This window comes from Sceloporus undulatus, chromosome 6 (assembly GCF_019175285.1).
Source record: "Sceloporus undulatus isolate JIND9_A2432 ecotype Alabama chromosome 6, SceUnd_v1.1, whole genome shotgun sequence".
Taxonomy (NCBI): Eukaryota; Metazoa; Chordata; class Lepidosauria; order Squamata; family Phrynosomatidae; genus Sceloporus; species Sceloporus undulatus.
Genome location: NC_056527.1, coordinates 103,399,531 through 103,426,274, shown reverse-complemented (window position 1 = coordinate 103,426,274; position 26,744 = coordinate 103,399,531). Strand labels below are relative to the sequence as shown.

The 26,744-nt window shown below is 40.4% G+C and overlaps 1 protein-coding gene across 4 annotated transcripts; it reads left to right on the top strand.

Annotated features, from left to right (window-relative positions):
* The first annotated feature begins 2,567 nt into the window (after positions 1 to 2,567).
* LAT (linker for activation of T cells) lies at positions 2,568 to 25,545 on the top strand. Of its 4 annotated transcripts, XM_042476683.1 has the most exons (14): positions 2,568 to 4,976; positions 5,658 to 5,797; positions 16,482 to 16,696; positions 16,856 to 16,883; positions 18,180 to 18,232; positions 20,070 to 20,112; positions 20,709 to 20,767; positions 21,521 to 21,547; positions 21,796 to 21,844; positions 22,145 to 22,203; positions 23,290 to 23,343; positions 24,820 to 24,873; positions 25,005 to 25,088; positions 25,264 to 25,403. In XM_042476683.1, exons 3-13 carry the CDS (start codon positions 16,588 to 16,590, stop codon positions 25,085 to 25,087), a joined length of 618 nt encoding a protein of 205 aa, XP_042332617.1. In that variant the 5' UTR covers positions 2,568 to 4,976; positions 5,658 to 5,797; positions 16,482 to 16,587; the 3' UTR covers position 25,088; positions 25,264 to 25,403. The 4 variants fall into 4 exon arrangements, with proteins under 4 accessions (XP_042332617.1, XP_042332619.1, XP_042332620.1 ...); XM_042476685.1 differs by lacking the exons at positions 24,820 to 24,873; positions 25,005 to 25,088 and having other exon boundaries at positions 25,264 to 25,545; XM_042476686.1 differs by lacking the exon at positions 21,521 to 21,547 and having other exon boundaries at positions 25,005 to 25,375.
* The last annotated feature ends 1,199 nt before the right edge of the window (positions 25,546 to 26,744 follow it).

Below are 26,744 nucleotides of genomic sequence, written 5' to 3'. Positions count from 1 at the left end.
CTCCAGTTGTGGGAGGAAGGCAAATAGACTTATGGCTTCCACATTCAATGGACATAGGGAGATAAGGACTCTCTGAATGGACCCAGGAAGGGTGGTTTTTGTGAATGGCAGGGGAAAGTAACTTTTTTGTTGTATGTGGCATTTTTTTATAAAGCACAAACTTTACCCAGAGTCATGTCGTAATTTTCAGGTGGAGAAGAAGAGGTGGCAACATTTCCAGTTGTCGTTGTGATTTCATTAGTCCCACGCCCACCCTATATTTTGGAAATCCAGGCTGTGTCAGCAGGATCCTAGCTGGCCCTCTCATTAAGGCTCTGTTCAGACCCAGAGCTCTTTAGCTTTAGCAGTATGACTGCATCATGTTCCTTCCAACCAGGTTAGCAAAAAGGGAGGGATTTCTTCTGTAGAGCTAAGAGAAATACTGGGGTTAATGGGTTATGAATCCTGTTGTTGTGAGCCTTCACATAATTTCCAATTTATGGTGACCCTAAGGTAAATCTGTCACAGGGTTTTCTTGGCAAGCTTTGTTCAGAGGGGGTTTGCCTTTGTCTTCCACTCAAGCTGAGAGAGTGTGACTTGCCAAAGATAATCCAGTGCATTTCCATGGCTGAGTGAAGGATGCTGGTTTCCAGAATCATAGTTCAGCACTCAAACCACTACACCATTCTTGCTCTCAGTTGTGAACCAGAAGGACACTATTCAACAGCTTTGGGAGAGAGCTTGAAAATGTCCCTCCTTTGGATTACAACATGCAGAATCCCCCCCAGCTCTTGTGGCCAGGGCAGCGTTGGCTGCTGGTTTCTGGAAATCGGAGCCCAAAGAGGTAACTTTGAATCTTTGCTTTATGGTAAAGCAAAGAACTTTAAGACATTAAAACATGGCTGTAAATCAGCCTTTAATAAACTCTGGACATTAAATGAGATGTTTATTATAGAAAACACTGGATAAGTCTTACAGAGTGGATGTTTTTGAAATCAGGACAAAGTTATAAAGGATACAGTATCTTTTTTTAAAATGTGATAACTCTGTGGTGGCTCCATATTGGGGAGAGATAGCATTTTCTCTCTCTCTCCCTCTTTAAGATAGTGTTATCTTCCTCTGAAGCGCTGAGAATTTGCCTGGCCAGAGAGAAGAGGGAAAGCTTCTACTGAGAAATATTTTTGTCTTCAGGCCTTCACTGTTTCAGGTTTTCAGTACTTGCAAATGCCTTGTTAATCTTCTTGTTTCAAATTATGATGGCTGTCTGGAGAAGCATGCAGAAAGGTGATCTCACCTGTGTGGTGCATGGAGGATGGCTTTTAGGGGCATGAAATTCATCATCCTCCCATTGGGTGAAGAGATGTGACTTATCCAATTGCAAGTTTTGAAGAATTTTTGGGTAACCCTACAGTCATCTGACTCTTTCCTTTCATTAAGTGGCACATTTTAGTTGTTTGATTTGACTATTGAAATTGCTTATGCCATAGCTACCTTGAAATGATGTGATCTATTCTCTTCAGTTTTTTATCCAGGGTGTCAAAGAATGCAGATTCCATAGCTTCCAAAGTAATGTTCCTAGGATGGGATGTGGAAATAATTTTTTTGAATTTTTCGTGCAACTGACTAAATATTTGAGCACATTAAAGGTTATTTTTTTATATAGCTAACATAAAATTACACATTCTAGAACCCACTGTCATGTTGACTGATAGTGAAGTCCATCACTATTTTTGTAAAATCACATATAACACATTTGAGTACAAGAGGAGGGAAATGTGAATTGGGGAATGGCTCTATTGTATAATAGCTGTCCACAAAGGATGGGAATAATGCAGCCCTCCAGATGTTGAACTGCAACTCCCAACAGCCCTAGCCAGCGTAGACAATGGTGAGTAGTACCGGAAGTTACAGTTCAGCATCTGGAGGGCTGCACGGTTCCCAAAAAATGGATAGAGAGGTTTTACCTTTTGTACTTCATGGCTTTTTAACCCAACAGTTCTTCTCTGTATCCATGAGCATGTAACTGAATATGTATATCTGTGAGAAATGAGAAAACTGAGGACATGAGGAAAGGCTGAGGGAGTTGTACAGTCACCCTCTGTTTTTGCAGACTTGGAGTCCACATCCCTCACTTGTTTGTGGGTGGCAAACAGAGGGGTGGGGGGAATGGGATGTGTATCTGCAGCATGAGTTGTCATTCAAGCCAATGGGACTTGAATAGTGGTGATTTTTTGTTTTCGGGCGGGGGGGGGGGGCTCCAGATCGGTTGCTCTGCAGCAAAAGAGGGGCGACTGTATATGTTTAGCCTGGGTAAGAGAAAATTAAGAAGTGACATGAGAGCCATGTTTAAATATTTGGAAGAATGTAATTGAGCAAGTCACATGCTCTTAGGGGAAAGCAATGGCAAACCTCTGAACAAATCTTGCCAAGAAAACCCCATGACGGGTTCACCTTAGGATCCCCATAAGTCACAACCGACTTGAAGGCAACAACAACATATTGTAGATGGAGCAAGCTTGTTTTCTGCTGCTCCAGAGACTAGGACACAGAGCGATGGATTCAAGCTACAGGAAAAGATTCCACCTCAATATTAGGAAGAACTTCTTGACAGTAAGAGCTGTTTGACTGTAGAATATGCTGGCTTGGAGTATGGTGGAGTCTCTTTTGGAGGTTTTTTTACCAGATTGGGTGACCATCTGTAAGGAGTGCTTTGGTTGTGTTTTCCTGCATGGCAGGACTGGATGGCCATTGCGGTCTCTTCCAACTCTATGATTATATGATCCTTTCATGCATCTGAGGAACTGGGCTCTGGCTCATTGAAGGCTTATGCCACAATATATTTCTGAGTCTCTGTAAAAGCCTTGATACAACAAGCAGTGCTATTTTTAAATCTAAGCTGTTACAGACAGAATGATCTTGCTATAGGTTGGGAAATTAAATCAGTGACACTTAGGTCCAGTCTGCTTATATGCCACAGGCTGTAGATACTTAATGCAGATTCTGACTGCGCTGCTTAAAGTTCTGGTACTGAGTGCAGAGTCCAAGCCTTGAGAAAGTCTTCTGCTTTCTTTCATTTTATTTGCAAAATCTCTGTTTAGTCCTTATGGTTGCTAAGATGAGATCGGAAAAGGCAGACAAGCAGGTTCTGCAGAAACTCTATAGTTGGACTTTTGCCTTTCTGTTCCTCCCTGAGACAGAAGAAATAGAAAAGCATTTGCCAATCAAGGAAATGCAGGCCAGTGGATGGGTGTTATTCATTCAAGTTCATATTCATTTCTTGCTTAATTCAGAACTTGATTTTAATATTTTAACATTGTTTTATTTCTTAAATAACTTTAACACACCCCTCTCATTTTTTTTCTGTTCAGAGAAAGTGCCTGTAAAGCTGCTCTTTAAAGCTTGACTTAACAGTTGAAGAATGTATGATGACATGTCTTCCTGTAATGGCATTATAAATGAACACAGTTCTTTGTGGCTTTCTGATTTGTGTGGAACAAAGAAGAGAAGGGTGCCAAGGAGGAGGACTGGAGGGCTCAGTGTAGAAATGGGAAGATAGGATTTGTCACAGTGCCTTTGGATTTACAAATCAGTTCTGTGTCTCTTAGCTGTAACAGGAGTAGAGGAGACAAGGCTGGGTGTTTTTCACTATATCAAAGTGTGATTTTTGTTGCATAGCACCTCCATGTGCAAAAAAGGCTTTTGAAACTCTTGCTCACGTGTTCATTTTATAGAATCAGCAGAACTGTTACAAGCTTTTCTTAGGCTGCACCATTTTTATGAGAGGCACACAGGATGCATTTTTTTTTTAAATGCCATGCATATTAGAAAACAACTGGTCAAAAAAAAGAGTGAGACCAAGTTGTTCCTTGAGCCAGAAAAGTTGTGGAGGGTTATCCCTGGTGTTACAGGCCTGGAAGTTTTATGATTTGATTCTACTGAGCATGCAGACCTGGGGTGAGGAATCTCTGGTCCTGACACATTGGACTTCTCCACAGTGTCACTACTGGGTTATTTTCCAGCTTTTATAAAGCTTTCTTCTATGGAAAAAGTTTTAAACACCTCTTCTAAGCCTTGGATATTGCAGTAAACATATTAAATACCTTTCATAAGATGTGGATAGAAGCAGTAAAAATTTTGACTAAAATATGGTGGTATTTTGGATCTGGTCCTTTGATGCCGCCTGCTGCAGGAATGTGGCCTGTAAGAACTGAGAGAATCCCCCCTCTGCCCCCTTGTTCTTATGCCCATTTCTGGATAGGGCACATCTTTTATCTCTGTGAAAAACTCCATTAATATCAGTATCTCTGTCCTCCAAATAGCTAATAATGCTGTCTTCCAAATGGTCTTCCAAACTGCTAATGGTCAGCCAAGGTGAGTGTGTATGTGTGCATTGTGTTGGGATTATTTTGAAGTTCACTTTTCAGAATTAGCCAATTTCATAAGTGTGATAGAATTTGAGATTTTAAAAAAATCATGATCCATTCATTCAGGCGTAGGGTTCTGAGTGCTCAGTTCTTTAAAAATCTGAGTTTCCATTTGTAATGCTGAATGAGGTTTGTCATTCCCCCAGCCAAACAAGAGGCTGAGGATAACTGCACTTGCTGATTTTGACTACTGAAAATGGCTGGAGATTTCACACAGTTTACACTCATGTCTTTCATATGGAGAAGAAATGTAAAGGTTTTAAAAATTCAAATATGAAAGAAAGCAAAATGGGACAGGTTTGTTGTTTCTTCACTACCACTGTTGCTCCCCTCTACCACAACCTGAAGTCCAAGAGCCACCAAGCAAATCTGTTGTTCACGCCACAGGGCCTGCCATCACAGCACATTCCGCAAATTGTCAAAGTGTGACTGGAATTGAAGAACACCAACTGGAAAAATGTATGTGCACGTTAAAGGAAGAGGCTCAGAACTGCAGTGAATGCTACTGATGGACCCAAGATAGTCCTTTAACAGATAACCTGAAGGAACTTTGGGACTTTAGCACAATACAAGGTGAGCAGCTATGTACATAAATGTACATAAATGACTAGTCCACAGGATTATTATTTTTTTACAAAATAATTTGGGTACACTTTTGTGTGAAAAACCCTCTGAAAAAGGAGAATCTTAAAGAGTTATCTGACTTGGTCTGTTTCAATTTTTTTTTAAAAAAATGGTGGGGAACACAGTAGAATGTAGCAGCACCTTTGAAACCTGATTTATTATACCATGAGTTTTCATGGATTTCAATCCATTTCTTCCATTAGTGTGACTACAATCCATGAAAACTCATGCTAAAAAAAACCCACTTCAAAGCTGCTGCAAGACTTGCCCTCCTTGACTCTTATTTTTTATGCTGAAAGAGAGAAATCTCTGCCCTCTTATATTGAGGCACTTCATATCAGTCATGAGTAAATGGTTATTTACAAGCCTAAGTTGGCCAAGTGTTGTTCTAAGGATCCCTTGAACACAACATGAAACTGAGTGTTTCTCAAGTGCAGTTACACTTGGCAAAATTCAAGGGTCCTCTGGAAATGGGAGATGGCTCTGACACAGGGAGCAATGAAGCAAGTCAAAAGCATCCTCAGGTGTCAACTTGATGTTTAAGCATTATCCGTGGACACGAATGATGTTAAACACAGTGTGCCTACCTTCCCTCCTCTCTTCTCCCTCCTGTTTCATGTCGTGTTTTAGTGCACCTGCCTTTTGACTTCCTGCTGGTGGCTGTGGTGTTTCCTTCCTGCCCAAGCAATTGAACAGCAGCAGCTTCTACTGCATCTGTCACAGCAGCGAAGACTTCGTCCAGGCATGGAACTGGGAAGAGAACCCCAGATGTGAGTCTGCACTGATGGGAGTTGGAGAAAGCAGGGAAGGCTGAGGAGGAGTTTAATTTCTGCTCTGGTATTGTTTCTTGTTGCAAGATGTCATTCTTGGGAAGAAAAGAAACTACTGTAGTCCTAGAGAATAGGACTTAATGGTGTGACTGGGGGCAAGAGTTGAGAAAAGAAGAATGATGGGGGAAAGTAGCTAAGCACAAAGGAATTGAGGGGCAGCTTGAGATGACGTCTTTTAAAATCTAATGTGAGGGATTTTAGAAATTGACGTTTTGCCTCCATTTGCTCCCCACCTTCCCTTTGGTTGCCTCCTCCACCCGTGGTCTTGATACAATCTCTCTCTCTTTTCCTGTGGTTTTTGCTTTCATTCTCTCAGATTGCCCATCTCTTAAACTGAGTTGAGCTGGAAGGGAAAGTCAGTGATAATTAAAAAGAAAAAAAAACAGCTAGTTACATTATAGAAAAGAACAGAATAAATGGAATCTATTCATGCAATGATCATCCTGACATCCAAGTCTGGTTGAATGTGTGTATGAGCTTTCCCCTTTTGCCCCAGTTCCCTCCACTAAACTTCCACTTTCTGTCCTGTAACAAAATCCATGGTTTGTGGTCACTTTGACTTGTTGCCAGGGCTCTAATCAAGTGGGGTGTGTATGTGTATGTAAAGAAAGCCATTGTAAAGAAGAGCCAACTATATGAGACCTATCCATTTCTTGGTGCACACACATAGTCATTTACTGAGTCGTACTGAGAGGTGAATGGACTGCCTCAACACCATTCCCTGCCCCCATCCCTCAAAGGCCAGGTTGTGCAAAGTTTCAGCTGCACACTACCTCCCACAGCACCCACAACACAGAGCAAACTTCATTTGCCAGTACCCAAATCCGGCTGTGGGTCGTTGTCTCTAGGATGAGTCACCCCCCTCCCTCTGCAGTTCCCACACTCTTTTGGGGTGTTTTGGGGGGCAGGGCAGGGGCAAAGAATCCTTCCAAAGAACCTAGGAGTTCTGGACCCCATTTTTTTAAAAGTTTTTTTTGTATGTGTGGATAGTGGTGTGGCAAATTATATCTGGCACATTTTTGGAGGTTTTTATCTGTAAGTATACTAACCCCTCATTCACATATGGGGCCATAGCCCACTGATGAAGATTGTGCTTTGCTTGCAGAAAGGTTCAGGCTCTGTTCCCAGCATTTCAGTGAAGAATATCAGACAGAGGTGTTGGCTATGCCCAAATTAAGCCCAAATAGAGAAAGAATTGCAATGAAGAAGTTTCATCAGTATGTGTTTGGTAAAGTTGTCTCAGTAAGCCTCGGAATATTTTTTTTAAAAAAATCTGTTGGCAATGTTCCTGCCGACTTCGGCAAATGCTTTTGTTGTTATTGTTGTTGTTATTATTATATTTATTTCTATCCCAGCTTTCCCCCAGTTCAGGACTCAAAAAGGCTTACAACAAATTAAAAGAAAACATATTGTTAAAAATGCATAAGACGCAAAAGTTAAAACAAGATTAAACAACAACAAAAATTAAAACCAGATTAAAACATATATCATTAAACATGTACGCACAGCAATTAGAAAGATCCAGCACATTATTTTGTTGGGACTGCCTTATATAGTCAATCATTAGAAGCCTGTTGAAACAAAAAAATCCTTTACATGTCCGTGAATAAAAAGTTGGAAGGGTGCCAGTCTAACGTCTTTGGGAAGGGAGCCTGGGAGCAACCTTTGAGAAGGCCCGTTTCCACATTCCTAATAGATGTACCTGTGAAGGAGGTGGGACAGAGGGAAGGGCCTCCTTTGCAGATCTCAAAGTGCAAAATGATTCATAAGAGAAAAGACAATCCTTCAAATAATCTGGACCTGAGCTATATATGGATTTATAGTTCAAAACTAGCAGTTTGAATTGTGCCCAGGAATCGGTCTGCAACCAGTGAAGCTGGTGCAACAGGGGAGTTGTATGTTTCCTGTAGCCAACTCCAGTTAGCATTCTGGCTTCAGCTCTTTGGACCACTTGAAATTTCTAAATACTCTTCAAAAGGAGTCCCACATAGAGCATGTTACAGTAATCCAATTAGGATGTAACTAAAGCATATGTCAATGGGGCCAGATCTGATAACAATGTTAAATTAAGTGTTCTATTAAATTTAAGTATGTGAGCTGAAGCAAACTGCTTGCCATTTAATATAGATTGTAAGCTACCAGGCAAAAAATGATGTAGTTCTTCTGGACTATGGTAGGGCAAGATTGCAACCATTGGGAATGGTTGTCTTTTTGAATGTTATACTTCAAAAAGGGATGGCTAAATTATTATTTTATGTAATAGATTGCTTAGTAATTCCATTACTAGTTAGACCAAATTTGTGAAATGTTGGATTTAGTTAGTTGGTCTAATAATGTACATACGATTGAACCTCTAACACTGGAAAGATTGTTCAACCTCTATTTTGAGATATTTCGAGGTCTAAGTAAATTTCAAGGTCGCCATCACATACATATCGATCTGACAATTGCTTCTGTTATTCAGGCATGTCAGAGAGTGCCTTTTGCAATATATGATAGCTTAAAAGATGCTTTATATCAGATGGAAAATGAAGGCGTTATAGCTAAAGATGTAGTGAGTAGCCTTGTCATTACATGGGGGAAAAGGGCCTTTGCATATATGTATTGATCCACAGGATCTTAATAAAGTATTTCAGAGACAACATTATACCATTCCTACAGCAGAGGAAGTTTTGGATCATTTATCAAGAAATAAAATATTTATTATTATAGGTGAAAAAGATGGTTATTGGCAGGTGAAACTTGATAGAGCCTCATCAACATTATGTATGTGCAATATGCCCTGGGGAAGGTATGTTTTTAATTGTTTTCCATTTCGGCATGAGTCCTCAAGTGAAATTTTTCAACAACAAAAATCAGGAAACTTTTGGGTATATTTAAAGAGTATATATGATAACTGATGGTATGATCATAGCAGCAGAGACAACTGAGCAGCATGATATTTCACATCACGTTATGGAACCAGCACATGCTGAGAATATGAAATTTTATAAGGATTCAGTTATGTAAAGTACATGGGTCAGTGATTTTTGGGGGAGTTTGACCAGATAATGAGAAAGTTCAGTCTATTCAGGAAATGAAGCCCACTCAGGATATACAAGCTGTGCTCAGAATTTTAGAATCAATACAATATCTGGCAAAGTACATTCCTTGGGTGGCAGAGTTGACAGCACCATTAAGAAATCTGTTTAAAAATATATAGTTCAGCGGATGGCAGAACATCAGAAAGTTTTTGACATTCTCAAACAACAGTTGTTTCATGTTGTTTTCTAAACTGATGCCTGGAAAGATGGTCAACTTCCAGTGGTTCAAGCATATGTAGAGGAGGGATGGCCACAATATCAGGTGTTATCCCACTGGCAAGGTCCTTTTGGCCTGTGAAGGGCCATGTGTGGTGCCAAGATAGTATTCTTTTCATGGGAGATAGGATTATTATTCCTGTATCTCAAAGGCAGAGTATACTCACACAGCTTCATGTGTCTCCTCAAGGCATTCAGATAACTAAAGTTAGGGCAAGAGGATTGATACACTGGACTGATACGTCAAAAGACACAGATAATTTTTGGAAATCATTTTCTTTTTGTTTATTTTGCTCCAAGCAATCAAAAGGAGCCACTTAAATGACATGAAATTCTTGAAATACCATGGGAGAAGGTGGGCGTAGATAGTGTTGAACAAAACAATTCCTTTTTTCTTCTGGTGACTGATTACTTTTAAAAATAATCAGAAGTATTATGTTTACCTGATAAGACTGAAAAAACCTGATTGATAGGTTTAAATCTGTGTTTGCTTGCCATAGAACACCAGGAATAGTTGTGACTGATAATACGGCCTTTGCTAGTTAAGAATTTTAGACGTCTACCAGAGAGTAGGGATTTGAGCAATGTTTTAGTAGTCCAGGATATTCACAATCTAATGGAATGGCAGAACAAGCAATCCTGTCTATAAAAAAGGTAGGAGATGCACGTGTGGATCTGCATTCGGCACTGTTTGAATACTGGACTATATCAGTTAAAAGGATCCCATACTCAATTGCACAAATGTTAATAGGCAGGCTGTTAAGAAGTAAAGTTCCAGTAAGAACTAATTTACAGTTAGGCCTCTATATCCATGGATTCTGAATCCAGAGATTCAAACATCCACAGTTTAAGTGTGTGTGTGTGTATACAGTATCTGTGTGTGTGTGTGTGTGTGTGTGTGTGTGTGTGTCCAAACTGCAAACCTTGATTTTGCTATTTTATATATGGGACACCATTTTACTACACCATTGTATATAATGGGATTTGAGCATCCACAAATTTTACTATCCACAGGGGGTCCTAGAACCAAGCCAAAGGCCCACTGTTCTACATCTTAAGATACCTACAAATATGCATCAGGACTTTCAGAGAGTTCAGAACAAGCAAAAACATTTCTGTGATATAACAGCAGATTGTAAAGAAGAGTGGCTCTCTGCTGCTGTTACAGAAAAATGTAAGCAACTAGATTCATATTGAGTGAGAACTTCAGAAGGCCAGGTGTATCTGCTTAATATGAGTAAGTGATGACTACAAAGGCAGGCATCTGAAAAGGCAAGATGAACCAAATGCCCAATCTGCTGAGTTTCTCGGTGCTCTCTTAAGTGATGTAGGAAAGGTCAATGAAGATCATGATCGATCTTATGAGGCACATGTGCATACAGCAGCAGACTTGTATCGTGTATGTAACATCTCAAGGCAGATATGCTTGGGGTTTTTTGTTTGTAATTTTTGTAATGTTTTCAAACTTTTGAATATATTGATATGTATGCAAAATACAGTATTTTAATGCATTCTATGATATGTATTTCTTTTTCTGTTTTTTGAAATAGAGATATGGCATGATGTGTCTTTAAAACAAATCTGCTTTTACTGCAGCTGCAGAGTATTTAATGGGCTGAGGCCCCTGTGTTTCCACAATGCTTTGCTGGAGTTTGTGGGGGGGAAATCTTACCTCTGCTGCCTATCAGTGTGTGAGTCTGCTTATATGCAACAGCAGACATTACAGAACCAATAGGGACACGCTCCCCCTGTCTAATTCCCAACGTAGGTCATCCACTAAGATGACCAAAGCTGTCTCGGTCCCATAATCAGACCTGAAACAAGATTGAAATGTATCTAGATAATCCATCTTGTCCAAAAACCCAAAGCCGCCACCACCTGCTCCAGAACCTTGCCCAAAAGTGGAATGTCAGAGACTAGATCATAAATAGGGAACTAGCAAGTGCTTTTTAAATAATGGTTTTAGGAAGGTATTAACCACTCCCTTTACCCACGCATTCATTCCTTTTTTAAAAAATAAGCCAGAAAACACAGGCATCTAACCTACAGATCTCCAAGAATCCCGTTCACATCCTCAAATTGTACAAATTGAAAAGTAGCCATTTCACTAGACAAGCAAGGGCCAAAACTATATGCACTGGATCTGTATCAGTTATAGCATCCAACAGTCAGAACTGATCTGAATTATTCTATCTGCAAAGTGCTGGGCAAGTTGTTCACTGCAGACTATTGACTTCTCTAAATTTTTCTCTCTCTGACCTGAGTGTGGAAGACCTCTGACCACTTGAAACAATTCTGCTGGCTGGCTCCTTGTAGACACGATAGAGGCAGAGAAGAAATTTGCCTTCCCCAAAGTTCTTTGTCTGAAACCTGCAAAGAGCTACTACCAGTTGGAAATATATAGTTCTGGTTCAATCATGATGGGGAGCTACTGTACATAATAGTCCTTTCAGTCTGACAAAAAGAAGTTCTTAACAGTTAGCCATCCTGGCTAGAGCATAACTGTCCTTACTTGGCAGGTTCAGTCCCTATTAATCCTTTCATCCTGCTTTTTCAGCTGCTTTTAAAATGTAGCAGTTTCCCCTCTCTTCTTGCCTCTTTCCCCCTTTATCCTCAACTTACTTCAGTTATAACAAATGAAGTTCAAAATGCAAAAGTAGTTTGCACTTCATTAACTCAGGAGGGTGGGAGAAGAGGAGAGGGCAGAATCTTGCCCTGGCCAGGAAGCTCAGACTAAAACAAACTGCTCCAGCCTCTCCTAGCTTCTGTATTCTTCCTTGTTAATTAATACCTTTTGACATTTTAGCCACACTCTAATATTTCTTGGCCACTATTGTCCTGTTTTTCATTTCTGACATGATGGAGGGTATGTTAGAAGAGCCATTCCTACTCTTTTAGTCTGCATGTTCACATGCCATCTCACAAAAGCAAAAACATTGCCTGGGGTGAATGAGTGGGCAAGAACCAAGAAAGGCTTGGTGGCTGGCAGATAATGAATGTGGGGATTTCCATTTGACACCTGTAATCTGGAGGAGTGTGTGATGGGATTTTCTGCATAGTGGGTTTTTATTTTATATGTTTAGTTTTTTTAAAAAAATTATCTTTCCTTTCATTTTGCATTCCTGCAAATCCCATCCATTAAATGGGATTTGGAATCCTTGTTAGCACCACAGTCAGAAATGAACAGTATAGAAAAGGATTAGCTTCTGTTTAGAGAGCCAGTGTGGCATAGTGGGTTGAGTGTTGGAGTATGACTCTGGAGACCATAGTTTGATTCCTGCTTGACCATGAAGCCTGCTGGGTGACCTTAGGCAAATCATATGCTCTCAGCCTCAGGGGAAGGTAATGGCAAACCTCCTATGAACAAATGTTGCCAAGAAAACCCCATGATAGCTTCACCTTAGGGTCGCCATAAGTCAGAAAGAACTTGAAGGCAGCTACACACACATACACAATTTGTATTTAGTATTTAGTGACTTTTACATTTTTCTTTAGCTTGGTAGTTTGAGGCTGGGGAAAAATAGGAAGGCTGGGAGTGGATTGGGAAAGTGAACTTGCTCTTTTTGCAACCTGTTTGTAGGTTTCACAGCTATATGGAGAGTCAGATCACATGCACACACTTCATTTTCTTTGTTTGCTTCTGCACTCTATAATCCCTTTTGTGCAGGGTGACCAGACACCCTCCTTTTCTAAGGCATGCCCTAAATTTCAACATTCTATCCAGAAGGAATTTAAAAATGTCCTCCATTTTGAGTATGGCTAAGAAGCACATCGAGTAACGCCATGTTTTAAGCAATGAGCTGCTTGAGGACACAATGAAAATGTTGAAAGGGTTCCCCCCCTTAATTTCAGTACAATGGACAAATTAAAATAATAATTTAAATGTAGAGTCAGTCAAGGTTGTTTTACTAGTAAAGTACAATTTTCAGCATTTGTCTTGCTCAGATTTTTAAAGAATTTTAAGAAAGAAAGAAAGAATTTTAAGAAAGATAAATCCATCAGAAAAATAGGGCTGAGTACATAATAACATATAGTATATGTAATATAGCTGTAAACAAACTATATGAAGTTAATTTATATTTTTATTTATATTAGTGTTTTTAACTTTTAATGTTGCAATGTCCTACCTTTTTCTTGAATGTCCCACATTGTATGGTGGCTTGTCCTCCTTTGTGGTTATGACATCTGGTCACCCTGCTTTTGTGACAAAGTTATTGTGCTGTTACCTACACCTTCAGTTATTTTGTTACTCCTCAGATCCAAGATAGAATCAGTTTTCCTGTTTAAAATTACCTCTGATTATGATGGGGGGGGGGGGATGGTGACCTATAATTGTTAGTTTGCCAAGCCATCTAACAAACTGTTTTTCCTGCATTCTCAATCCATCCCCATCTATCCATGTCAACCAGGTGTTGGTGTTGTTGTTTATTTGCTGATTAGCTCCATGGCAATTCAATTACAACACACGGAAGCTCAGGCAATAATATTTAACAATAGTTAGGCTGAAAGTTTATTAAACTGGTACACGTAGGAATTCTACTGCTCTGTTCCTTTCATCCCTGTTATTTTGCCAGCCCTGTTGCACCTAGTTTTCTGATCTTTCCGGCTAGGGTTGCCATATTCCAGCCCCTCATATCCGGGCATCTGATTTTCACATTATGCAAATTATTATAATTATGCCTATTATTCATATGCAAATTCAACACATTGATCATTACACTTTTTCTACCATTATTTTTCAACCTCAGTACCAGTATTAGTACCTAGCTGGTGTGAAGAAAGGAAGGCTTCCAAGCAGGCCCAGAGAGACCCTTGACTTTCTTGAGGCTATTTGGAAGTGGTTCCACCATTCTGCCTAGTCCTAGTCTCAAGTCGCTGACACAATCACCATACAACACAAGGCCATCTCTGCTTGCCTCCTTTATTTTCCATCTTGTGGGGCTGTCAGAGGAAGGGAGGAGGGAATGGAAGAATACAGTGGCAATGCTACCCCTGTGCAGCAGCAACCGGAGCCTGCAAGGTAGGATGAGGCTCCTGCCAGTCTTCTTGCATGGTTTCCTGCCTCATCACCAATGCCACTTTTTAACCTACCCATCAGTCTGCAATGCAAGAGAAACCAGGGATTTAATGGCTTCAACTGGCCCAGTCAGCCAGGACACTTTGTAATTCCTTCACCCCAGAGTTTTCCAGGTTTTCTGTGACAAATGGCAACCCTATTTCTGGTGATGTTAGGCACTGCTGACTGCTCTGTGTTCCCTTAGTAATGTGTATCAGCAATGGTGCATTATCTCCTCTTCTGATCTGCTCTTCTGCAGAAACACAACTGCAAGGCAAAGTTGCAGTGCTCAAAGGCTTACCCTTCCTATGTGTGGAGCAATACTGAGACCTTAATGTCACTCAGAGCAAAAATAAATTCCAGCCTAGAATGCTCCCCGAGAATGCAATTAGATTATTCAACATTTTGACTATCTCTTAAATTCAGAATAGAGACAAATTAAGCTTACGCCTGAAGCGTTAAAATCTTAAGAGAGGTCTGCTTCTAGCTATGCAATTGTCTTGGACAGAAAACGTAACTTAATTTTTTAAATAACTTTAAGCACAACAATCTAATTTGCACTCAAAATAATATTCAATCAAAGATAAAGAAACCAAAGGGGAGACAAAAGAAGAAGAGAAAAAGAAAGAAAAAGAAAAGAGAGAGAGAGAGAAAAGACATACAGTTAATATACTGTAGGACTCTGATCCCCCCAATCCTAACTGTAAAGAAAGAAAAATAAAAAGAAAAAAAAATTCTATCTTTACAGACCCGACTAAGTAATCCTACTAAGATTACTAATAACTATAACTTCAAATTATTTAATTGTTAGATTTTTTATTGCTGAAAAAAAATCTATACTGTAAACAGTTTTCAGTCTTTCAAAAAGTCTTCAATTGGTTTATCCTTTAGAACCCCATGTTAATTTGGCCATTTGGGCTAACTCAGCAACCTTAACTTTTTAAATATACACAACAATCATAATAATAATAAAAATAGACAAACACAAAATATCACACAACACCAAAACAATAAAATATCAATAAATAAATCTATTTCCCTAATTTATCTAAAATATAGTTCCCCTCCCACTTGAAAATACATAAACTAAACTAACATATAATAATAGCATTAAAATTGACTCCCAACCCCAACCAGGTCAAAGCAAATAAATAAATAACCAGCTTCTCTAAAATGCTTTTCTAAGTCAAATCCACTTTGGTTCTAACATCAAAATAACACAACATCAAAATCCTTTCAAGCGTCTCAATCTGCAAGCATAATCTTCTTTTTTTTCTTCTTCAAATAAAGTTTTTAAAAAGATCCCAATCCTTTAAAAAAGTCTTTTTTCTCTCTTCAATGACATTTAAACTTTATCTATCTCTGCCAACTCCATAGCCTTGATAATCCTATCTCATCATCAACATCATTTTCCAATTCTGAGCAAACTCAGCAACCTTAACAATCCATTCTTCCATTATCAGTGCTTTAGTCCATTTCCAAGTTTGAGCAAATAATACAGTATTCTCGTTGCTGTTGTCATATATCAAATAAGTGATCCATGATCCAAAACGCACTGCAGAAATAATCCAGTTTAAGGCCGCTTTAACTGCCCTGGCTCAGTGTTAGGGAATCCTGGGAAATGTAGTTTATACCAGAGCTATCTGACAGAAGAGGTTTAATGTTTCACAATCAGAATTCCCTAGCAGAATTCCCTAGCAGTTAAAGCAGTCTCAAACTGGACCCACATTTACTATCCAATTCTTTATCTATATTGCCCAACAAAAACGTTTCTGGTAACGTTACAAAATCTACTGTTAGAATTTTTTAAAATTAACTTATTAAATCCTAGATCAGTAACTTTTTGCCTTCTCACAAGTCCACCACATATGGATAAAAAGGTGTCCTCCTTATCTTGACATCTCCAATGTTGTTTTGAAACATTTTGGGCCATTTTCAACAGTTCATTTGTGGTTAAATGCTAACCAGCCTCTGTGCATCAGGATAAACTGATATAATCCAGAGATTTGTTGGCTACATACAACTTTTATTGTCCTAGGCCATTGCCCATACTACTTGGAGCTGGTGGGAGTTAAGATCCAGAACACTTGGAACAAGGCAGTTGGTCAACCAGGCCTTAGCTAACAAATAATTTCCTATAGTCTATCTTCTTCTTGTTTTGATGTGAAAAATCCAACCACTGCCAAAATTATTTTACGGTAAATGGGTTGGAGGTGGGAATGGAGAAATGTTTAATGCACTGAATGCAGATTTTGGTTGTTTTCCACAGGGCTCTTGATGTGTTGCACCACTAGCCTGCTCGATGCTATTTTTCACCCTGGAGTGTGTACCTGCTCCAATTCCATCATACCTCTACTGTCCCTCTTGCCAGTGGCATGGCAGTCTTCACTACGGGTGACCTCTTCTGGATATTGGCACTGACTGTCCCAGTTCTGGTGGTTCTACTTGTGCTTTGTATTGACTGCCGGGACACCGAATTAGACAGTTAAGTCTTCTCTTCTCTCTTTCCACTCCAGCATCCTCCCTGAATCTTTCCTTCCCTGATGAATAAAAAAGATTCTGACTTCTCATGTCACTCCTCTCATCTCAGGGAACCTACAGGATCTTCTAAACTCATTGATATGTGTATTTCTCTTTCAACAGCACCACCTATCAGTGATTATGAAGACAAGTGAGTCAATGTCTTATCTGTCTTAACTTGGGACAAAGTGGGGCTGGGCTGGGAAGGACTGGAGAGCAGAGGTATGATCTAGGGCCAGGTAAAACAATGGCAGTTCCTACCTTCTGAAGACAACTTCTAAAATTTTCTTTTCAGCAACACTAGTGGTTGAAAAATGTTGGAGCGCAACGTCTAGAACTGCTGACCCATGCTCACTGCATGATTAAGGGAGTTGTAAAAAAAGTAACACTGCCAACTTGAATCCAACATACACGGAGGGCACCAGACTGAGAAGACTGGTATAGGCAATGCTTGACCAGATGAACCACTAGTTTGGTGGTCTCTATCTAAAGTTGTTTCATATATATTACTTGGATGTCTTTTTGAGTTACACTTGTGAATGATCCAACATGTTTGGAGAGGTTGTGATTTGACTCCCCCAATCCAACCCATCTTTCTGGAGCCTTCTGTCTCTCTCATGATGTGGACTGATACTCTAGATGTGTGTTGCCCCATTCACAACGTGGTTGCCCAGCTCCTTGTTGCATCCAAAACAGTACAGAGATCTTAAATTCCAGAGCTTGCCTTTCTTCTTGGCCAAGTCTTTAAACTGGGGCTGGCAACAGTATGATGTCAAGGCCCAAATGCAATCACATTAGCAAAGGACTTTGAAGGTGTGTGTGGTTGCGATTGCAGTTAGTTCTGAATTGGGTTACAAGCGCATACAAGGTTCATATAAAGAGCAGATTAGACTGGGAAATTATTTCTGGATGAGACCATTCCAGTCTCATGTGGGATTTTACGACTGAATGGTCCTTCATAGAAGGGGAAAATTCCTGCCACTAAGATACAGACCAGAGTAGAAGCTGAGTTAGAGTTCTTCTTGTTGAAGTCTGTAGTATGTGGACTGATGTGTGTCTGTTAAATACAAAAAGTCTGTTCTGACTTGGTATTACTGAGCTTCTGATTGATGTTGTTGTTTACCCCCAAAGTTCTGGAAAGGGTGTTGGCTGGTGCAGTTTTTAGGAGGTGGTTTTAGGATGGGTGGGGGAAACTCAGGGGTTAGAGGTACTTTGGCCCTCCAGGAGATTTTAGAGAGCTGCATTCCCTGCAAAAAAAAAAATATTTTTTTAAAAAAAAAAAAATCAGTTTTTGCACCCAAATACCCTCAACATTCTCTCAGGGATGTGGAGTTAGACCATAAACAGACTGCACTTTCTCTACTCCTGATTTAGAAGATGACCAAATCTATCAAGCATGATTCTTGTGCTCCCCTGGACTTGGACTGATTTGTTGTTATCCCCACAGGCCCCCAACTACTGGTCGCCATGAGACATTCAGGGTCCTGAGACGTCCTCCCTGTGAGTAACTATTTGTTCTTCTCTATTTCAAAATCAACCTTATACCTCACAATCTTGGTCTTGTCTGTTCCCTGTTCCTTCCCATATCATTAAGGAGATTATCACACAGCATTTTCCTAATGGGCTGGGCGTGGAAACAGAATTAATGTTATTGCACTGCCCTGTTCTCATTCAGCACTCATCCCGCACCCAGTCCAGCCTTCTCCCATTCCTGGTCAAAAACAAATTCCATTCCTAGCTGATATTCCAGGTGATGTGTGTGCAACAATCCTACCTCTTCCCCTCCCATCTTAGAACATCCCCAAATTCTACTCTTCTTCCAGCGGTGACATGAGAAGGGTGGCACAACTAATTCTATTTTTTTCCTGTTTAATTTTTCTTTTAAATGTGGCTGTTATTGAGCTATGTGAACGAGAAAAAATGCACATTCACGATCAAAACGTTTTGTTGGTATTCCTTCAAATGCCAACATGGTGTGTGTGTGTGTGTATGTGTGTGTGTGTGTGTGTTGCAGTACTAGAAATCTCACAGCAACAGTACATATGTACACAAAAAAAAGGATGTGTTATGACCTGAGTGCCATTACTGCTAGAACAGCTAATGGTGTGCGATAGTATTCATTGTCATCACGTTAACATTGTGCTAATACGATTCAAATGCGGTAACACTCCCCTCTGATAATCTCCAAACGGTCACAAAATACCATCTTCCCCTCTCTTAGTTTCTCTCTTCTCCCACCAATCTCCTTTCCCCTATACAAAAGTCAGTCTATTATTTTAAAAAATCTCTTCCTATCTTCACCACATCAGTTTTACAGCACCTCCTTCCTCTCACATTTTCAGTTTATCATCCTCCACATGTACAATCACTGTTCATCATGCTTTCTGCATCTCTCACAATCTTCACGTACATCTACTTAAATATACGTGCATTTTCTTTATCCTCTTGTTTTATACATTCAGCCCTCCATATCTATGGATTCCTTATCCACAAGTTCAAGCATCCATGGCTTGGAATTTTTTTTTAAAGTATAAACTCCAAGTAGCAAACTCTGATTTTGCCATTTTATATAAGGGACACCATTTTACTATGCCATTGCATTGAATGGGACTTGAGCAGCCATGGACTTGGTATCCATGGAGGGTCATGGAACCAAACCCCAATGAATACCAAGGAAGGATCCACTGTGTTTTGTGGTCTTAAGACTGAAGGTTTTTCATCCTGTGGACTAGGAAAATATTTTCTTTAAACAAGGAATAAGAACAGATGGTCCACCACATATTGTATTGTGAGCCTTCAAGTCGTTTTGGTTTATGGTGACCTTAAGGTGAACCTATCGTGAATGAGGTTTTCTTGGCAAGATTTGTTCAGCGGAGGTTTGCCATTGCTTTCCCCTGCAGCTGAGAGCATGTGACTTGCCCAGAGTCACCCAGTGGGTTTCATGGCCAAATGGGAATCAAACCCTGGTCTTCAGAAACATAGTCCAACATGCAAACCACTATACCATGCTGGCTCCAGATATTATCGGACTACAAACCCCACAATTCCCTAAAATTGCCTGCACTGACTAGGACTGATGGTGGTTGTAGTCCAGCAGCAAGTTGAGGACTACATTTCCCCCACTCCTACCCTACTCCTTTCTCTGCTTAATTCCTAGCTTTCTGCCATAAAGATATTCCTAGCAGGACTTTCTGTTTCCAATCTGTTACTTAAATATAATGTAAAATTGGCTGAGGACAGGTCTCATGATGCTGCTTCTCTTGGGCCATGGAAATGAACAAGAAGCTGAGATCTTGCCAAGTCCTACTGCTGATAGTTCTCTTCTTTGATTTTCCAGCTCCACCTTTGTGTGCCATCCAGTCCCAGCCAGACTTGAGGAGGTGAGGATGTACAGAGAATGGAAGGGAGGAGACATACTATGTTTCCCTTTGGTTCAGGCAGCAAAATGACTTAAGTATATTGTCTATTGCTTCTTCTGGGTTTCTTCCCAAAAGTCATATTAGGTGCATTTACACTATAGAAATAATTTCATAACATTGAGTTCTGGCAATTAAAGTGGTGTCAAGCTGGATTATTTCTGCAGTGCAGATGCAGCCTTTGTCAAAATAAAAATAAATCTGGGTTTAGAAGTCTCTAGGAAAAGTGAAGAAAATATTTGGTCCCCCCCCCCCATTAGTACCTATGAACTGATACAAGGGGAGCTGTGATTGGTGTGAGGAAATTATGCTTTGCAATGGAGGGAGGTGATGCTTCTGTGCCGAGGAAAGATGTACGGCCTCTCCTACAGCTTGGAAAAGTTACAATTTTGGACTGCAGTGCTTAGCATTTCCCAGCCAGCATGGCAATTTGGTTGTAGTTCCAAAATGCAACCTTTTCAAGCTCTGTCTCTACCTGTGCCATGGTGGGTGAACTGTACTTTGGGTTTTTACACACAAGTATTAACACACACCCCTTTCCCTTCCTTTGCTCACTGCAGATGCTTTCCATATAGTCTCCCAAATCTATCAGCTTCATTCAAAGTCGAAGGGGATAATGGTGAGTTCTGTGACCAAAAGGACTGAGGGGGGGGGGGATATTAGGCTGAAGCAATCATACGGGGGTGGGTGGCTTTTTTCCCCTTCAGATGGTCACAAGTGTGGTCCTGATAATTATTCTTCTGCGACTCTCACTAGTCCTAGCCAACATAGCCAGTAGTAATGGAATATGAAAGCAGAAGTCTAACAACAACTGGCCATAATTGTCTCCTATTGCTTTAGGGAAAGATGAGAAACTGTCCCTTCTCTAGCTCCAAGATGGGAAATCCAAATGACCCTTTTGAAGAATTGACCCTATTAACAACAAAACAGGGATTCAGAACTAGGAATTGGGGAGGCCCATTTGAGAAGTTTGGAGATATTCAATGGAACTAATTAGTCATCTTCGGAGCTTTATCCCATTAACAAACAGGCTTACCTCTTCCAGCTTGAATTCAGGATCCGGGATGCCCCTGGATGTTGTTATATCTAAATCACCGCCTATATAGGTGGGATGCTGCCACCCTGATACATCCTGGGTCAAAGCCTTGCTCAGCCGGCCAATTGCTGAAGTTGGAAGCTCCACAACTATGAAGAAATGCTGACTGAGCGAGACATCCAACCTAGATAGGTGGCGATTTAGGTATGATAACATCTGGAGGCTTCATGGACCCTGAATTCAAGCTGGAAGAGGTAAGCCGGCTTATTTGTTAATGGGATAAGCTCCTTCTTCTCTCTGCCCACCCTGCTTTTTTCTATGTCTCTTTCTTCTCAGAGAGTATCCCCAGTTATGAAAATGAAGGTGAGTAACAGCAGGAGATCTGTCATACCTTCCTTTAGAGCATGCAGCTTGGATCACTTGTGGGAGTCATTGGGAGATATTTGCTCAGCAGACATCAGCCTCAGGGACAATACAGCATGGGCTGGAACCCCTGAGTTGGTCTTGGTGAACTGTCATATGATTGAAGTTTAATATGTGGCACTTGCAACTTGAGCAGCTCCAAAAATGTATACAGGTAAACTTTTTTTTCCCTGTCTCTGTGCTTCCAGAACCACCTTGCATCACTGATGATGAAGAGAACTATGTCCCAGGATACATGTAAGTCTTGAGGGTCAGAGTCAAGCTATTATAACTCAGTCTGGATTATAACTCCCCTTGTACCCTGCCATCATGGTCCATGGTTATGGGTGGTAGAAGTTCTAGAGCCCTCTGATGTAATGGAGTATGACAGGAGATGCATTGATGCAAAGTGAATATTTGTATCAATGAAGGGATTGTATCCACATTACACAGTTACAGTACTTTACAGCTGGCATAGTTGAGGGATTTGGGGGACAACATTGCCAAGCTTTGGGATGTGGCTCTAAGGTGCTCTTCCTTCTCTCTCAACCCCACCAGTGTGGTGATACCTGATGTTCCAATTACATATCAGAGAAATGAAGATCATGCTTCTTCAGGTAAGTTCCGCACCCTAACATCAGGGCTGCAATGCCATCTTCAAGAATTCACCTGCTTCTCTCTGCCCTCATTCACTGATGAGCCATGCCCTCATCAGGGAAGACAGATGCATTCACTCAGGAGATGGATAATTCCTACCATTTCCCCACTGTTTAAAAGTCAACTAAAACATCCATGGGTTTTGTTTTGCTTTGTTTTTAGGCCAGGGGCTTCTTCAGGGGTGTGTCAGCGGTGGGGAGCACACCATATGTCATTCCAGAGGGATGTATACATCTGGTGGGGTGGTACACCTGATGGAACTGGCATGGCTGCTGGGTAAGTGATAAAGGGCATTGTCTCCCTTTCTCGCTCACCCACCAGCTGTGCCAGGCTTGGAAAGGACCATTGGGAGGCTGCATCAATGGTCTGGTTGGGCAATTGGAAGGAAGGCCAGTGTGACAGTTGGAGGGGAGAGAGAGGGTCACCCACATTGGATGACACCAACCCTAGGCATACCACTGTTCTATGTATTTGATTTATACCCACCTTTCTTCATAAGTTCGGGATAGAGTTGTCAGATGTCTCTTATTATGAGGGATGTCCCTTATTTGAGAGTTAGAAAGCCTGTCCCTTATATAGCTGGAAAGTGTCTCTTATTATAAGGCATGTCCCATATTTGAGGGTTGGAAAGCTTTTCTTTCTACTGTATATAGATTGAATGAGATGCCCCCAGATCCTGTATTTGGGGTATGCACTCTCATAAAGGCAGAAATGTGTGCATCATGTGATTTATGAACGTGGACAATACGTTAATTTTACAGAGAAATACATAGATAGGATAACTGAAATCTGATCAGTACTTTCATTTGCTATTTAGGTAAAACATAAACTTTTCAATAGCTACTTCCTGATTGTTAACTCTGTGTGTCATGAGTTTCTGACTATCCTTTATTGCTACCTATTTTGAAAACATGACAACACTAAACCACGGTAGCCAAGAATCTTGTAACAACAATATAGCTGAAATCACAAATTATATTCTCTTATATTAAGTGTGTATATTTCCACCCCCTTTGCCCTATTTTTTTTTTTTTTTTTACTTGTAGATTCCATCATGGATCAGTATGAGAATATGCCAGAGTGTCAGCGGTATTCACCTGGTAAGTGCGGAGGGAATGAATGAATGAATGAATGAATGAGATTTATTTATATACCGCCATTCCTTCGATCATGGCGGTTTACAAGATAATAATAATAATATAATAAATACAATACACCATAAAACAAAATTACAGATAGAAATTTGACCACAAAACTCCCCCATATTAAACCGTATAAACCGTATAATAAAGTACATCATTAAGAATCCATCATTCATGCCTAATGTCTGAATGGGGCTAGTATAGCCAGCCAAGAGAGTAGAAGATGCTGAGATGTTTGTATACAACTCTGGAAGGAGGTGACAGAATGCAGAGCTTATTAAAGTAGTTTGTTGTTGTTCTTATTTTGGACTACATTTCACAGAAACCTCCTCCCTTTCAGCAGCTTGAAAAATTATGGAAATACCTTTTACAAACTTTGGTGTAATGGCTATGTCACTTCATACGATGGATGGGAACATATTTCTAAAGGATTTTCTGCAAGCTGGCTCAGGTCATTTCACTGTAGCTCCCTTTTAGTAAAATCAAGGTACAAAGCCAACCATGTACTGATGTCATATGAGGTAGACAAATCCTATAAGCACTTCCCATTGCCCCATGGTAAATAGTGAGAAAGCCGCTAACACTGAACTAACCTTTTATCAAGGCGCTCAAACTTTGCCACCTGAAGCGGCCACCTCACCCTGTATAATGACAGGAAAAACCCTTGTTTCACTGTAGTACGTATTGTGAGTGTGTGGGTGGGTGCCTTCAATCAGAAAAGCAATGTAGTAACACTTTTGTTGGGATAGACCCTTTCTCCCTGATGTATTCGTAGGCCAGGGTGACAATGTACAAATTACCAACAAAACAAACAAAACCCACTAGATTGAGTCTCCCTTATCTGGAACCCCAAAATCTGAAATCATCTGCGTGGATGGCTGAGAAAGTAGCACCTTTGCTTTCTGATGGTTCAGTATGCATAAACTTTGTTTATGACCAGTGACCAGTGTGCCTCTTCATTCTGTTATCCTAATGCTAGCCACAAACAAGGAGCTTTAAGGCCTCTGCTCTCTCTTTGTAGCATTCTTTATCTTGAAACCCAGACTTGAACTGGACAGCTTTTCAAAGAGCAGAAACCCTTTAAATGTAAGATTGTTATCCAATAGTCCTCCTAAAAGAGGACTATACAGTGTAATATAGGACACATGGCCACCTCACATGCTGGTTTCTTCCTTGCAGAAATCATGTAGGGAGGATGAGAAAAATCATTTGTCAAAACCAGTCTTTCCCATCTTGGGACCCTCAAGAAATTTGGACAATTCCTATCAGCCATGACAAAAAATGGGAGTTGTAGGTCCAAACTCCTACAAGAAGCAGAGGAATGCTGCTGTTTGCCATATTAACTTTGCTTTTGGATAAGTTTACGGAAGAGGCATTATTGCTGTACCTAATAATCTTAATGCAGCTGTTTCATCTTTCCTCTGTTTGCCAAAGGTGAGTACGTCAATGTACTAGAACCAGAGGCGACCATCTTAGAACCATGTTTTGGTGAGTAAGGATAGCCTGCTGTATGGACTGGGAAGGAGTCTTTTTTTCTTTCAACTACTTTATTTTTTCCTGTAGTCCCTTATTATCATTTTTTCTGGCTAAATGTCCCACTGTTGTAACCCATCTTCCAGCTATTGGTGCCAACGATTGCACTAGTGATCAAGAAAGTGAAGATGACACGCCAGACTATGAAAATGTTTGCCCTGGACTTTAAGGTATTTTGATTTTGGAACAGGTTTAGGCTTGTAAAATTGTGATAGGTGACAACCCTAGAACCTGTGTTTGTTAATGCCAGAAGTGGCCCCTGGCACAGTTTACAATAATCAGAAGAGTGCCTCTGAACATGTGTACAATTCTAGTTTCATATTGTCCTTTTCTTTCCTTCCTTAGGTTTAAGGGATCATTTCAAGGCAGCATTCCTTGGTGGCTCCAGTCAACTGTGTGCAGCATTGATCTCCAATGAACTTGCTGGCTTGAGGATATCTTCTCCCCAGTCCCCCCAAATGTCACCATAACTTATTGCCCTCCCTTCCTACTTTGGCTTGACATTTCCTGAGAATTTCCCATGATCCTTGTTGACAAGATTAAGACAATCTTCTCCTACCCCTTTCCTTTCCTCCAAACAATTTGGAGTTATTTGATAATCTTAGCGAAATAAAAATAATAACCGAAGAATCCTATCATCCTTTCACCTGAGGCAGAATCGATAAATGTTATGGAGGGCTGGGGAAACTTGGGTTGGTTCAGGGAAGGGGAGCAAGACTCAAGGATCAGCTAAACTGATGAGCCTTAACAAAATGGGGTGTGTTGGGACATATAGTTTGTTCAACACATCTGAAAAGTGCCATAAGGGGAAAGGCTGTCTTATATTATCTTCCATATTGGAGCTAGTACACTTTTTAATACTAAGCATGGGGGACATGAGAAGGAGGATACTGTTGCACTTAGGGTTTGTGCTGTTTGTAGGTTCTCACAGACATTTGATTAGCCATTGTAGGAAGAGATTGTGAGCTAGATAGTTCTTTGGTAAACTCCAAACTGCTTTCATATAAATAGCAATCCACCATAAGGAGAACATTTCTAACTTATTACTGTATTTAGATTTCTAACTTAAATGTGTCGGCAAAAAACTGAGTTCATATTGTGATATGAACAAGTGAGTTATTCCCCCCCCCCAGGGTTACCAGATGTCCTAACTGCAAAGGAGGAGAAGGCAACGCAAAATGTCTTCCTTTTAAGAAAAACTGAAGACATTACAGTGCCATATACAAATTAAAAACACGTATATACATGTAAATAAAGCATGCAAATAAAGATTCTTAGTCATGCTAAAAATGGAGGACATCTTGAAATAGCTCCTGGACAGAAGGTGGATATGTAGGACACAGACTGGAAAAGGAGGACATCTGATCACCCTGCTCCCACATGCTCCGTCTTCTGCTTCTTTGGTGTAGTTGGAGGTCCATGTATACAAATTAACATTTTTGCATACATTGGGCTTTTTACACATTCCTCCTTTTCTCTTTGACGATAATGGACAGTTTCTCACTTTTGAGATTTCTGCAGGTGGTGGGACCAGTTGATGGGTACCATTACCAGATGGTTTTCCCAGTTAGACAAGGCGGAGAATTCATAAAGAGAAATCACACCTGTTCCATCCTTCTGCTAGGGACTGAGGAGCCCATAAATACACAGTGGAGATTTGTGCATCTCACAAGCAACATTCTCAAAGATATTGATGTTTTTGTGGCTTTCCTTCAGTTGCTCCTGGACTTTCTTTTCACCCCAAATGGCAATCACATCACTGTTCTCTACTATGCTTCAGAAGACACCTCTCCCTCTTTTTCTTCAGCTCAAAAAGGCATCTGCCA